Here is a 15,046-nt window from a genome sequence, read left to right on the forward strand (position 1 = left end):
AAACTCTTAGTGGTTTGATCATCTTTAACACCTGTCCACCAGAAATGCCTTATGATTGCAGTGAGTTTTGTAAGGAATTTCTTTGAAAAGAGAATGTTGGACATATAGTAAACAGGTATGGATGAGAAAACTGATTTAATAAGAGTTAGTCTAGCCGCATGAGACAGTCTGTTGGCTTTGCAAGTACTAAGTTTAGATCTGAATTTATCATAAACAAAAGCATAAGCTGCAGATCTATCTTTTGAAGGTAGAATGAGAGGATGGCCAAGGTGGACAAAGCTACTATCAATATCAGGAACTGGAAATATTTGCTTAGTGTGATTTTTCACCTGAATGTCAACGTTTTTACTAAATAAAATGCCAGACTTGTTCCAATTTGGGATCTGTCCCGAGTGATGGCAAAACTGATCCAAGATATTAAAAATAGTAGTAGCTTCATGTATATTAGCTTTGCCACAAAGTAGCAAGTCATCAGCAAATATCAAAGAGTGAATAGGCGGGCAGTTTGGTCCAAGAGAAATACCTGTCAGATGGTTGGTCTGTAGAGCATCCTGAAGTGCCAGTGAGAGCTCGTTAATTGCAAGGACAAAAAGGTACGGGGACAGGGGACAGCCTTGCCTTATCCCTCTGCTGCTCTTAAAACTTGCATAAGATTGCCCATTTATGATAACAGAAAAAGTAGGTGTAGAAATGCAAGCATGGATAAGTTTAATGAAATGGCCATTAAGCCCTTTACGTTCTAGGGCATCGACAATGAAGTGCCACTCTAATCTATCAAAAGCTTTGGCTAGATCAATCTTTATCATGAAAGCATGGCCATCCCAAGAGGTAAGTGAGAAGGAGTGGGCAATTTCTTGAGCAGCAATAATATTATAACTAATGCGCCTGCCTTCAATGAAAGCTTGTTGAGAGGGATGAACATAGTTAGGTAAGTGTTGCTTCAATCTATTGGCTAAGGATTTTGCAATGATTTTGTAAATAACATTACACAAGCTTATAGGTCTAAAATCGGAAGGCATATTACAAATAAGCTTATCGATCTAAAGTGCACTCTCATGTTAGTTTTTATATATCAAACACTTGTATTTCACGAAGACAACTTCTCATTACTAGTTCCGTAAAATCAATAAGAGGAAGAATATTGTGTAAAGTGCATACACCACATTCCACTGACCCACACCCAACAATGTCAAAGTATTTTTCTTTTTAAAACTCGGACATGTATTTCTAAGTGTTTAGACCTTAGAAGAACAATTGAGGTTTTACCTGGTAAGAAACCTATGCGCTAAAAATATATTTCCTGCCACATATTTATTAAATAACAAGCGTATTTTAGCTTCCTAACCAGGTATAAACGTATAACCTTTTGCTATATTATGCAACATTGTAGCATAGATACACATACGAACACACTCACTTGATGTTTATTACAAACTAGAATTGAGAAAGCCACCATGGATGCCTCACTACCCACCGCCTCAAGCTGAAAAGTCAGTACTCCCTCCGTCCACAAATAAGTGTACTTCTAGCTTTTGTACTAAGTCAAACATTTTAAATTTTGACCAACCGTGAAAAAAAAGGTAGAAACATATATAATAAGATTTTGGTATAATTTGAAACTACATTTTAAAACGAATCTCGGGATAATAAATTAGTGTCATAAATGCTACTATTTTTCCTTATATATTTGGTCAAAGTTTAAAGAGTTTGACTAAACACAAAACCTAGATGTACACTTATTTGTGGACGGAGGGAGTATGCTTTAACGTGACACACATGGTGTCAAACCTGGGTATGATCCCTAATGATATTGCAGTACAACCACCGTCCTAACTATCCAACCACAAATTGGCCATCTTGAATCCATTTCTAACTTGATTTATCGTGTCATGTGTCTTTGATGGGATCTCTAGTTGCCTGCTATACCAGTTGTTTGTGTGCCAAAATTAATCTATTCTATAAGAAACAACTTAAGTAAAAGAATTGTGAAAAAGAGACACACCATCTAAGCTAGGAGGAATAACCATGTTATTGTAACATGTCAAAAGCTATCTCTGGCTTACAAATTCGCTAAAGTCAAAATACAAAATACATTGTTCAAAAAGGGAAAAACACTCATAGGTGCATAGTTTTGTAATTATTTGATATAAAACTTAATAAAGGGCAGCGAGGGTTTCCCCTGCAGTAGAAAAGCTTCAAAAAAAAGTATGGTGAATCATTGACATTTGTGTGCCATGTGAACTGAAGTCAAACTTAAAGCACATTGCAATACTTTTTAACCCATTGTTCCTACTTCTTATATGTAGAGAACTTGAAGATGTATAGTTCATTACTTTTATCCTTGATTTTAATTGAAAGATCACGGGAACTTGAAAGTATAGAATTAATGTTTCTTACAAATTATTAAGACTTATTTGAGGATTTTCCGAGTAAAAACATTTTCTAACCTAGGCACCATGTTTCTTATGTTTGTCAACTAGTTTATCATGCATATTTGGTCTGCAAGATCAGTAGTTGCTTCATAAGTGCAAGCAAAAGCAGGCTTGCCCGATGATTTCATCGAGGTCACACATGTCTTGGCTCTATGTAGAAACCATCCAACTTTGCGATATTTGCAGCCGTTACAAATTTTAGAGTTACTACTCTTATGTAAGCAAGCTTTCTTTTGCATGCATTTAATGTTGTTTTAATATGTGTAGATGGCTTTTTGTTGCACGAAGAAACATTTCTTTCGCTCTGTGTCAGGAAAAATCTTACGTGGCGAGGCACAGATAGGAAGGTCTTCATATTTTTTTCCTTCTGTTTTGCAGATTAATATAGGTTAGAACCTAGAGGAAGCTAATAGTTGGATTTTTTTTCAGTATTTTTCTAGAGAGACAACTTCTTTTATCAACTACAGTAGTCTTGCTACTGCGAATTTTAATTGATTTTTGATTTTGGGGTAGAGAGGCAATTATAAGAAAGAAGAAATAAAATGTCAAAGTAAGTGACCTGGCATATGGTTTTTTCTACCCATCTGAGATTAAGACATGTTAGGATCTGGAGGATGCGAGATTTGGATTGTTGTTGTTGTTGTTGCATTTTGTAGAGAGAGAAGAAGGGAAATGAAGAAAGTAAAGTAAAATGCGAAACAAAGTAATTAAGGAAGTGTAAGAGGAAGATGAGAGCACCCATGGAGAGGAGTGACCCACACATAAATAGCATCCAACCGCTCCTAAATAAAGCGCCGCGGTCGCGTCGCGCCCCCCTTCTCTCCCCTCGCCGTCGTCGAGCCGTCGACGACGATGACGCAGAGCAGCCACCACATCCACCACCACGCGCTCTGCTGCCTCTCCGCCGCGCCGCCGCAGCCGGACGCGCCGCCCACGCCGGCGCCGGAGCCCGCCGCGGCCACCGCTACGGCGGCGCCGGGGTCGGGGTCGGTGGCGGTGGCGGGGGTGCTGCACAAGTGGACCAACTACGGCCGCGGGTGGCGGGAGCGCTGGTTCTCGCTCCGCGACGGCGTCCTCTCCTACTCCAAGATTCGGAGCGACGCGGGGGCCGCCGGCGGCGCGGCGGAGGGAGGGATCGCGGAAGACGGGGAGGTCAGGCTGATCGGCGGCGCGTCCGCGAGGATCGCCGGGGACCGCCGCCCGGAGAAGCCCGCCGGCGTCGTCTGCCTCAAGGTCGGTGTCTTCTCTTCTCTCGCCCGCCGTCGCCTTCTGGTGCCCGCGTGCACCCACCTCGTGGTGGGGCGGGTGGCAGATTCCGTTTCTTTCCATGCCGAGATTTCTCCCCACACATTTCTGATCGATCGTTTCAGTCCCCTTCTCTTACTCGATGTGATTTTCCCTGAAATTTGTCCGCGCTGATCCCCCTCGATCTAGTGCTTCGTTCGAGAGATTGCATTGCGTCGACGGATCAAAATTTCAGATTCCGCGAGGTTTATATTTATTAATCCGCATCGGTGAACGCGCGTTCTTCTTGTTTATGATGAAATGGCTGGTTGGTGGGAGAGCGCGTCCGTCGCATTGCTGGATCGAAGTGACGTGATATTCCTTGTCATCTTGCCGGCGGTGCATCGTCGTACCAAAACTATTCATTCCGATGCCCTTTTTCTTTGGAAGTGCCATTTGTTTCATTTCTTCCAATGTTTTTCTCGTCGGTGCTTAAAAAAGTGGTCTGGGATATCAAAAATGCTTCAGTTCATTGTGTTTCTATAGGCAAGTCCGTGAACTGATTTGTGGGTTCTTCATGATTTTTGATTGACATTTCTAGTTTCAAATAAATGTTTATTAGGAACAGGTTTAATTAAATTAATCAAGCACCTTTTTTCTGTGGTCCAGTGCCACACGCAAACCCCTGTCCAAAATTAGCTCTATCTAGCTTGACCAGAAATGAACAAAAAGGCTTTGCTATTTTATTCTCCCTGACATCTAATCTCCCCCACAAAAGAAGAGACCACACCTTTCTCTATCATCATCCAGTCAAACACATCTTGGTACATTCCATAGATTTGGTCAAATTTCCAAGGTCTCTTGCAATTTCGGACAAAGATCGATGAGGTTTATCCGCTAGTCTCTGTCTCGTTACCGTGCACGTTTTTCATGGCATTGTTGGTCCAGCAGTGTCATGATTATTTGTTAACAAGGTGTTGAGGTTGAACAATCTGAGGGATTTCTTTTCTTGACGTGGTTACAGAATATGCTTAGGGAACTTCGTTTTGAATTTTGCATTATTGATTCCTACTGCTCCTGAGGTTGCTTTTCCACGAGCGTTTAACTAGCTGCTGCACCCGCAAGTACTAGCACCACCGGGTCTTTTCAGTACAATTGGGAACGGGTCCCAGGAATTAAAGGATGTACAGTTGAATCGAGTGGTCACATATACTAGAGAGGAAGACGGGGGACCTGTGTGCTACTTGGATTGAATCAGGTCACGCAGGGGGGCCTCGTGGATCTTCAACAACTGCATAGGTCGCCCGCTTGGTTGAAGCTAGGTTCTTCCATTTTCTTGATTCCCCTTCTTCCCCCTCGCCCCATCTCCGGTTGGCCTGTGAGGTGCTCTTTTTTGCTTGCCTTTACCCTTTATTTAATTGAAGCTGGACGTATCTGGGATATTTTCTTGTCTCTGTTTTTTGTCTATTCCTTTGTTTGCCTATTGTTTGTTAACTGAATAAACATGGAAGCGCTCATCTATGGGTCCGATAGATTCTAGTCTTGGCATATGTTCTGTTTTCTTGCCTAGAGTTGCACATCAGGAGGTTATCTTCATATCCATCTGCAAGGTTCCCCTGTAAAGCATAATGGCGCTAATCTGTTCTTAAATTTCTAGGTATCAGCATTTCGGGAGAGCAAATCCGACGACAGGAGATTCTACATATTTTCTCCCACAAAGACACTTCACCTGAAGACAGATTCGAAAGATGACCGTGTCGCTTGGATCGAGGCCCTGATCCTGGCGAGGAGTGTGTATTCACTCAGATCATTCAGTGGAAGAATAAGTTTTGTGCAGAGTGATGTTTCGGTTTCAACCGCAAGGCTTCGGAATCGGATGCGCCAGGAAGGTTTAAACGAGAGCCTTATACGGGACTGCGAACAGATTATGCTTTCGGAGTTTTCAAGCTACCGAAAGCAACTGAAACTACGCTATGAGGATCATCTAAGCTTGTTTGGATCCAGTAGACACCATTTTGAGGTAACGACAAGCACGTATATTCATTAGTGCTGCACATTTTATTTGGGTTGTTGAAAAATTCCAGGCGAAATGCTTATACAATATTTAGATAGATAGTAGAACTACATCATATGCTTATTGCTCATAAGTTTCTGCTTATCAGTAGAGCTTATATAGGACCTATTATTTAAGTTTGCAAAGGTTACTCTCCTTGAAAGGTTACTCTGCTCTTTTTTCCTGCAGGAATTTTACATAGTGTATTACACGCGTATTTGTGCAGGAAGGTAAAGATGGAAATATAATACAGGGGGCGTTGTCAAGAAATGAATTTCCTAGTTCTCGACGTGGGAATTTTAGTGGTATGATTTCATACACATACTAAGTAAATCACTGCCCTATGTTTGCTGCATGCATCTACTTTACTCTAGCTCCATGCTTTTACTTAACTGGTGTTGGCGTCCTTCTTTTCACTGATGCTTTATAATCTCTCTCATTAAGTTGTCTGGGTAATTTAGTAGCACCGTCTTATATTTCCTAAAGAAAGGAAAAAAAAAACGCTTGCCCGTTTACTAGCCGAGGGTCTATAATTTGCATTCCTGAGTTGTCTCTTGCTGTTGTATTAGCTTTTTTAATGTTATTACAATGGTCTTTCTCTTGGCCAGAATATAGCACAACAGAATCTGATGACTTTGAGAAGCAAGATGGTGGTGACTTGACTTGTGAAGAAGAGTCTACATTCTTTGATGCTGCAGACTACTTCACTGAATCAAACAGCAGATCTTCAGCAATGTCAAGTTCTACAGATTGTGGTGTACACAGTGGTACTAACATAGATAACTCAGGTTGCCTGGAAATTGAGAATGTCCAAATGCAAGATTCTGACAACATGCTACCTCAAATCAAACGACGGAGTAAATTACCAGAACCTACTGAGAAAGAGAAAGGAATCAGCCTTTGGTCCATTATTAAAGATAGTGTCGGCAAGGATTTGACAAGAGTGTGCCTTCCAGTTTACTTTAATGAACCACTGTCATCCCTCCAGAAATGCTTTGAAGATTTAGAATATTCCTACCTTTTGGATCAGGCATATGAACATGGAAAAGTGGTACAGATCACTTCTCTGTTTTTTTTTCATCTCTAGGATGTTCGCTGCTTATTGATTAGATTCTTCAGATCAGTAAATACTAAATAGTCATCAGTTACTTCTGCTGTTTGTGACCACATCAGAGTTTAATCTCATTGTCTTAATGTGTTCGTGAAGAAGACTAAAACAATAGGTGTTGACTGTTGAGGTTGATTGAACTCTTTCACAAAAAATGAACTCCAAGATACAGTGTGAGTCTTGCCTAAGTGGTATAGTCTGCTAACAAATGGAACAGTTTATCTGCTAAAAAAGAATTGTGTATATTTGTCTGTGCACAATACTATATTGTTTTGCCTGCTAGTTTTCTTCTTATATGAAAATATCCCCTGTTGAATTTGTTTAGTGTTAAAACAAGTTTTACTCACATGTCTGTTGAATGAAATTTAGGGAAACAGCCTCATGAGAATTCTGAAAGTAGCTGCTTTTGCGGTCTCTGGCTATGCTTCTTCTGTCGCGAGACCTTGCAAACCGTTCAATCCGTTGTTAGGAGAGACCTATGAAGCTGATTTTCCTGATAGAAGGATCCGCTTTTTTGCTGAGAAGGTCAGTTGCTATTACTTCTTCTGCTTCCTTATGCGAAAAAACAGTGTGTGAGTATTAGGAGAAAAGCATAGGCAAGAGTTCTTTATGAAGAAAAGGAAGCTGTTTCTTTTTACTTCATGTCTATTTTGGAAAGCTATTGAATTATTTTATGTCCAAAACGATGCAATTTCTGCTATATAATATATTATGCACCTTTGGTTAACTTGGAACTGAACATTGATATCTTCATAGTGTGGAACTGTACTTGTGAGGCTTTTAATTGCAACATGTTGATGTTCATCATTTACATGGATAGGTTAGTCATCATCCCATGCTGATTGCCTGCCACTCTGAAGGCAAGGGTTGGAAGTTCTGGGGCGACAGCAATGTAAAATCCAAGTTCTGGGGGCAGTCAATTCAAGTTGATCCAGTTGGCGTTTTGACACTGGAATTTGATGATGGTGAAATTTTCCAATGGAGTAAGGTGTGTGGCATCATAAGATGGGACACATTCCCAAATTAGAACTATTTGTTCTTCAGACTGAATTCTGTCTGCCTTTCCAGGTGACAACAACTATCAATAACCTCATTCTTGGGAAGCTGTACTGCAATCATCATGGAACCATGCACATAAAAGGGAATCGACAGTATTCATGTAAACTCAAGTTCAAAGAGCCATCGCTGCTTGACCGCAATCCTCGCCTGGTATGTTTTGCTTAGCATCCTTTTCTTCTTTCTAGTTTATCTCTATACATAAAAAAAAAAGCCTGAGACGTGGGTAGAAACATGTTTTCCCCCTGGTTAACCTTCTGAGTGTCTGTCCAATCTTTGTTACTCGTTACTTGGTCTAGTAGCATATTATACTTGGACTACTAAGCATACTCATGGATAGTTAATGCATAATTTTCATGGATTATATGAGAAAAGTACGTTCTGTATCTAATGCAAACTGCTATTTCAATGCAAGGTTGCAAACCCCTGCCCTAAACTGCCGTACCAATGTGGATATAATTATTATAACTGGTGAAACGTGTGTGTAGATTTGATGAAACTTGTTCATTATTGTGCTGATTGAGTGGCTTGTAACAGGGTGCTTGCATATGAAAGTAGTGATATTCATGACCTTAAGTTTCATCAAGTTGTTTTCTCATCTTGTTTGTACTACGATTAACATGCCTTTTAACCTCAGTGCTATCATGAGCAGTTTACCCCATGTGAATTTGTGAATGCAAACAATGTTTCTGCTGGATCTCTATTCATTCCATGCATACACCTTCATTTCCACAGGTACAAGGCTTCGTAGAGGACAATGATGGAAAGAAGGCTTCCTTTTTAATAGGAAAATGGGACGAAAATATGTACTATAGTAATTTAGATACTTCCAAGATCAGGAGTGCTGATCAATTGCAAGGTGCCTCCCTACTTTGGGAAAAGAGCAAACCTTCTCCCAACCCAACTCGGTACAATCTATCTTCTTTTGCGATCACATTGAATGAGTTGACCCCAGAGCTTCAGGTATTGGTGTGGTTGTTAATCTCTCCGTATAAATGCTCCATATTCTGTAACTTTCTATCAAGACCTAAATGATCATACTTGTTTGACCATGGTAAAGGAGAAACTTCCTCCTACTGATTCACGGCTGAGGCCAGACCAGCGGCATTTGGAGAATGGTGAATATGAAAAGGCAAACACAGAAAAGTTGAGGTTGGAACGGCGGCAAAGAATGGTATGATCTCTTGCTCTCTCTTGCTTGCTGTCTGTCTGAAAAAGTTGGTACTGTTTATAAATCACCTGCCTTGCAGTTTCATTATATCTATTTCATCGCAGTCGACTAAACTTCAAGACAATGGCTGGAAGCCTCGATGGTTCGAGCAGGACGCTGAAGATGGGACATACCATTACAAAGGTGGGTACTGGGAAGCAAGGGACCAAGGACGCTGGGATGGATGCCTCAACATATTCGGGGAGTTCTCAGAAACATGAACGGCCAGCTCTTGCAGCAACAATCGGTTCGGTTCAGATGCAAACGGCTCCGCCAGCATTGCGCCCCCAAAGCATCTTACAGGAGAGGAATGCAATGCAAGAGTATAGAGGCATTGAAGAAGAAGGCCTTGCCGTCTTGAATGGTAGATATCGATGGATGGCTACGGCTGCCGGCACATTAGTTCCTGAATAATAATGTACTCCCTCTAGCCTAAATAGTTGCGCAGATTTAGGCAAAATGTAGGCTAAAATGTGTCTAGGTTCATTAAACCTGTGACAAGCATTTAGGGCCGGAGGGAGTAGCTATTCTTTCGTTCGTTTGTGTTGGATGCTTGCTCTTGAGTAGCTTTCCTTTTCGTATCTGGATGTTTCATAGTGTAGCCGAGCAAGCATCATTTGTAGAAAGAAAATAGAGGTCAAATTTACAAAAAATTACCAAGTTATCAAATATAATGGCATAAAGTCAACAAATAAAATCCCTTTTGTTGCTTTGGCGAAATGTTTGTTACATACTTTGTTCATAAGCAATACTAGTTAATTGATAATATGAAAATACTACATCCTCTGTCCATAAAAGGATGTTGAAGATTTATCTAAATTTTGATGTATCTATATAATAAAGAGTGTCTAGATATATCTAAATTTAGATAATCTTGTGACAACCTTTTATGAGCAGAGGTAGTATTATATACTTGAAAAAAATAGTGCTACTTAAATAAAAGAGAAAAGGAATCATCATTTCCCTATACAATATTTATATTTTATACTGTACAACATATTAGCACATACACCAATAATCATTATTCTTTTTTTTTTCTCTTGAACACACGCCTAAGCGGGTAGAGAACAATGTGTAGCAAGGCTACAAGGTAAAAACATGAGAGAAAAAGGGAAAAAATATTCTTTTGTAAACATCGAGTGTAAGTGTAACTTAGATAGAGTATAATGTAGACGCGAGCACACAGTGCTTACGGTAAAAGTTGCTTACCGCGGGAGCTATGTTTTGGCGCCCTGACAGGAGCCTGTAATAAAATCGCTCATAAAAAAAATATTTTTCAGATAATAATTGAAATAACTTCACTTGCAATTATTTTTATATTCTGCGTTTTTCGTGGCAGGTGTGGAAATTCTTGAGAGCTTTTTTAAAAAACCATGCAGGATAACTGCATATAATATAGTAACACGAAAGCCGTTTATTTCTTATTTGTATGGGCCACATGTAGGAGGCTGCATTCAGCTTTACCGTAATAATTTCGTTTGCCCAATCATTTTCTTTTAGCTATTTTACTGTTTGACTAGCTGAACTTTTTTTACAACAGAATATCCATAAATTTTGGCAGAATTTCCCAACAATGCAAAACAACGGGAGTAGCCTAAATTTTACTCCCTCCCCGTTCACAAATAATGATGAATTGGACACTGGCTTGGCCTTCAAACCCTATGACTTTGAGAGATAATTTGTATTGTTGTAGATGTACAGTAGCCAACAAAAATATAATGTTTTGTAAATAATTTTCACAAAGAAGACGTGCACATGGGGTTTTTTTAGTTCTCGCTCTAAATCTTTTGAATGAAGGTATGTCCAAAACATCACTTGTTTGTGAACTGGTGGGAATTTTAAGTAGTATTTGTGCAATTAGAAATCCCATTTAGGACATGATCGTTTCAGAGGAATCACTCAAAATCGGTTGCATGTTTTGCTTTATACTAGACTTATGCTTATGAAGGATGTGTTGGTGAATGTTGATGGACCAACCCATTCTACTCCCATACCAACAGGGTAGCTAAGATTGCAATAGTTAATTATCGAGCTGAGACAACCAACAAACAAAGATTGCAATAGTCAATTCAGCTTCCGGGTCCTCGAAACAAACACCTTTTGTTCACATTCTTGATTAATTATGGCTTTGAGGTGAGATTTCTGAAATATTTATGAAGCACAAATCCATTCTCATGTTAATATAATCAAAACACACACACAGCTTACCGTGTGAGAATCATCAAGACAACCGCATGAATCCCTATTTCTTGACATGCCAAAAGTAATAATAGGCAGCTTCACTGCTCCTGCTCATATTTTAACCACTTCCCAATCAAGTTAAGTAATTGCTGTTATATATTCACATATCATGGCAGCGCATCTTTCAAGCTCCTGGCATACACTTCCAGCCTCTTTAGCCCTTCTTCTGGAGTAGCCGCTTCACCCAGCTGCTTCACCATTGCACTGCCAATTATCACTCCATCTGCACCCCACTCTGAAATCTGTGCTCATTTATAATTGATACACAAAAACTTCGTTAATTATCTTGACAACTCTTGGTATACGAAACACTAATATATGGCTAATCTTCCTATCTATCAGTAACAGCTAGGTTGTTTACCTGCTTAACATGGTCAGGGGTTGATATTCCAAAGCCAACAGCCACTGCCTTGTCAGTGACCTGCAAGCAATATCAGAACCATATTAGGTATAGGCCATCAGCTGTAATCACCATTTAGTTGAGAAAATCTGCAAACCTCCTTAATCTCCTTAAGAAGACTCTCGACACGTGGGTTCACGTTTGCGCGGGGGCCTGTAACTCCATCGACACTTACCTGCATAATGCGGTTAATTATGATATTAGAATATAATTTTCATGTCCGGGTAACAAAATATCATGTATGGTTTACTGTAAAAAAAGAAACTATTATGTAAGGTTCTTATGTGTGTGTGCATCCATTTAATTAGAGGTCACTGTACAAGGTAAACAAAGCCTCCTGAAGCTTTAGTGATCTCCTTCATCCTCTCTGCCGGTGTAGACGGTGTTGTAAGCAGCACCTGCAATGATTAATCCAATCTTCAATATAATAGTTGGCGCTACTAAGCTTGACTTTTTTCAGTAAAATACTGTAATTATTGGTTGAAATAAGGGTACCAGCTCTAGGTCGTTCTTAATGGCTTCATCTCTGAAAGCACATGTCTCGGTGTAAGGAAGATCAGGCACTATAAGACCTGGATGCATGGAACATTAGTTTAGCATTTAGAGTAGTCCTAGCAGCAGCAGCTAGCACTAGCAGCACTACTAGGAAATAGGCTTCCACTGGCGCACCGGTGGGAACAGGCCGGTGGTATCGCCTTACCACCGGCGCACCTCCTGGTACACACCGGCAGTAACTCGACTTATCGCCGGCGCATGTCCTGGTTCGCCGGCACTAAGGCGATTAGTGCACCGGTGGTATGTTTTTCAAAAAAAAAGACGAAACTATATCTAGATCTCGTCGTGATGTGTTCTTCACGTTCTTCACGTGGCCAGAGAGGGTTGAGGAGGTGGGTCACCGGATGGGAGGTCGCCGGTGAGCTTGAGGAGGTGGTCGCCGGAAGGAGGTCTTGACGAGGTTGGTGGTCACTGGAGGGAGTTTCCCGGTGAGGTTGAGGAGGTGATCACCGGAGGAAGCTTGCCGGCTTGAGGTGGTCACCGGGTTGAGGAAGTGCGGGTTGAGGAGGAGGAGGAGGAGGAGGAGGAGGAGGAGGAGGAGGGGGAGGGGGAGGAGGAGGAGAAGGGAAAGAAGAGGAGGAGGAGGAGGAGGAGGAGGAGGAGGAGGAGGAGGAGGAGGATGAGGGAAAGAGGAGGAGGAGGGAAAGAGAAGGAGGAGGAGGAGAGAAAGTGAGAAAGAAGAAGAGGCCGATGGGATGGTTTTCATATATAGCACCGGTTACCGCCGGCGCACCAATATGGTGGTACGTCGGGAGTATTTTTTGTTTTTTCATCAAAATCTAAAAGCTGAAAAAACTCATGTTTCTATTTTGAATTTGACGAATCCAAAGTCTAAACGACCATAGGTGGTTGAAATCGGATAGAAAATTTCGTGTAGATATATTTTGATATGAAAAAGTTTTTCATCGGGGTCGTATGCAACCAGAAATCTCATTTTACCGAAACATGACATCATTTGCATAACATATCTAAATTCATGTTTTTAAACTTTCGCTAAAACTAGATGACATAACACATGAACATCTCGAAAGATTTTATTTTTTAAATTTTTTTATCATTTCCTTCTATTTTTTCGAAAAATTGAAAAGACGATCAGGGAGGAGGGGTGTGTGTGGAGGGAAAAATCTATGCCCGCCTCACCACCGACGCACCGCCAATGCTAATGCGCTGATGATACTTGTACTACCAACGGCACACCAACATGGTTGTGCACCGACGGTAAGGCGGCCTCTGATTTTTGGGCTGGCCCAGACTTGGCCGACCCTTATCTCCAGCGGACATATTGCTCGTTGGGCCGGTAGTATTTGAGTACCACCGACGCCCCATAAAGTAAATGCGTCGGTGGCAAATACCACGGGCGTGCCATATATGTTGCAAATACCACTGCCTATAGCCTATTTCCTATTTCCTAGTAGTGCATGGTGTAGTACTAGTACTAGTACATATCATGCTCAGTGAGACTGTGACAGCATTTTTTTTGAATTGCTGTAATTTAAATAGGTGAGTAACTCTAGCTGCTGAAACGTGTGTGGGTTCGATTAGCAAGTTTAGCAGTGATATGTAATCAGCAATTTAATTACCTTTTACGCCGGCTTCCTTGACCGCAGCGGCGAAGCTCGCCGTCCCTCGCTCCGCAATGGGTCTGAAGTAGGAGAAGATCACCACGGGACAGGACAGCTCCGGCGTCACCTCCTTCAGCATGGTCATGATGGCGTCTGCGGTGGCGCCGGCGGCCAGCGCGCGCGCCGCGGAGGCCTGGATGACGGGCCCGTCAGCGGAGGGGTCCGAGAACGGCATGCCGAGCTCGACGACGTCGGCGCCCACGGCGTCGAGGAGCCTCAGCGCAGCCGCCGTCGTCGCGAGATCGGGGTCGCCGGCGGTGATGTACGGGATGAACGCCGTCTGCATGCACGTACGCGCGTGGGCCAACGGTAGAAACCTCGGCATGATCCCTCCATCGATATATTATCGCCGCGTATGTACTGTACTGTACGTGCGTACGTAACGTACCTTGCCCTTCGCCATGACATTAGACATGGCCTGCGACACGGACAGGCCGCGCTCGGCGGCGGCGGCCGGCACGGGCGCGGGCGCTGGTGCATCAGCGAGCGACGCGGCTGGGGTCGCGGTTGCTGGATTTCCAGACATTGGATCAGTTTCGTGGAGAGAAATGATGCAGGGCTTATCCTCTTCTCTCAACCGGTGGCCTGCAGTAAGTGAAGGCCACCGCGATGTAAATTTCAGTTGATATGTTGGGCCGGCTAGCGCCAGCTTGAAAGTATCACAGAGCCTGGCCCGTTAGGATTCGGCAGATACACTCGCTGGCTCTAAAGAGGAGAATCTCTTTAACTTCATTTACCTCATCTCTCTTAATTAAGATACAAGGTTCAAAAAGTCTGACTTTAAATTAACAAAGCCCTCAACCGGTTAGGAGTACAGATTACAACCACGAACACCATTGCTGGGTACCAGCTTAAGATTACAGCTCAAAAGAAAGAAACAAACATGGCACACGGAAGCAAAGCTAAGTACAAGACTAAAGCATGCCGCTTGAACCACGGAATCGTTGAGCATCGTCTTCTGCTGACTAGGAGGAAGCACCGAGACTTCAAACAAAGGTTGTCGGACACAGCCAGATCCCAACGCAACACACCTTGTACCAACTCCAACACCCAAGCATCTGACTGGCCGAGGAAAAACAAGAACTTCGTAGGAAAATCAGAATGCGGGAGGGACATTTAAGACGACGCCTCCAAGGAGGAAGAAC

General features: G+C 42.1%; 2 protein-coding genes across 5 annotated transcripts; one reads left to right on the forward strand and one right to left on the reverse strand.

The window, feature by feature from the left end:
- The first annotated feature begins 3,199 nt into the window (after positions 1-3,199).
- LOC127314833 (oxysterol-binding protein-related protein 2A) lies at positions 3,200-9,679 on the forward strand. Of its 4 annotated transcripts, none has more exons than XM_051345360.2 (10): positions 3,200-3,665; positions 5,314-5,676; positions 5,936-6,014; positions 6,318-6,760; positions 7,187-7,342; positions 7,638-7,805; positions 7,886-8,026; positions 8,609-8,836; positions 8,934-9,047; positions 9,149-9,679. In XM_051345360.2, the coding sequence occupies exons 1-10, from the start codon at positions 3,285-3,287 to the stop codon at positions 9,302-9,304; spliced, it is 2,229 nt and encodes a 742-aa protein (XP_051201320.1). In that variant the 5' UTR covers positions 3,200-3,284; the 3' UTR covers positions 9,305-9,679. The 4 variants fall into 4 exon arrangements, with proteins under 4 accessions (XP_051201320.1, XP_051201323.1, XP_051201322.1 ...); XM_051345363.2 differs by lacking the exon at positions 3,200-3,665 and adding an exon at positions 4,435-4,544; XM_051345362.2 differs by lacking the exon at positions 3,200-3,665 and adding an exon at positions 4,702-5,039.
- A 1,554-nt stretch (positions 9,680-11,233) lies between these two features.
- Positions 11,234-14,492, reverse strand: LOC127314834 (indole-3-glycerol phosphate lyase, chloroplastic). Its single transcript, XM_051345364.2, has 7 exons — positions 14,290-14,492; positions 13,860-14,181; positions 12,220-12,296; positions 12,045-12,122; positions 11,822-11,899; positions 11,686-11,745; positions 11,234-11,566 (listed from the first exon to the last, which is right to left on the reverse strand). Exons 1-7 carry the CDS (start codon positions 14,425-14,427, stop codon positions 11,432-11,434), a joined length of 888 nt encoding a protein of 295 aa, XP_051201324.1. The 5' UTR covers positions 14,428-14,492; the 3' UTR covers positions 11,234-11,431.
- Between the last annotated feature and the right edge of the window lie 554 nt (positions 14,493-15,046).

This window comes from Lolium perenne, chromosome 7 (assembly GCF_019359855.2).
Source record: "Lolium perenne isolate Kyuss_39 chromosome 7, Kyuss_2.0, whole genome shotgun sequence".
Lineage (NCBI taxonomy): Eukaryota > Viridiplantae > Streptophyta > Magnoliopsida > Poales > Poaceae > Lolium > Lolium perenne.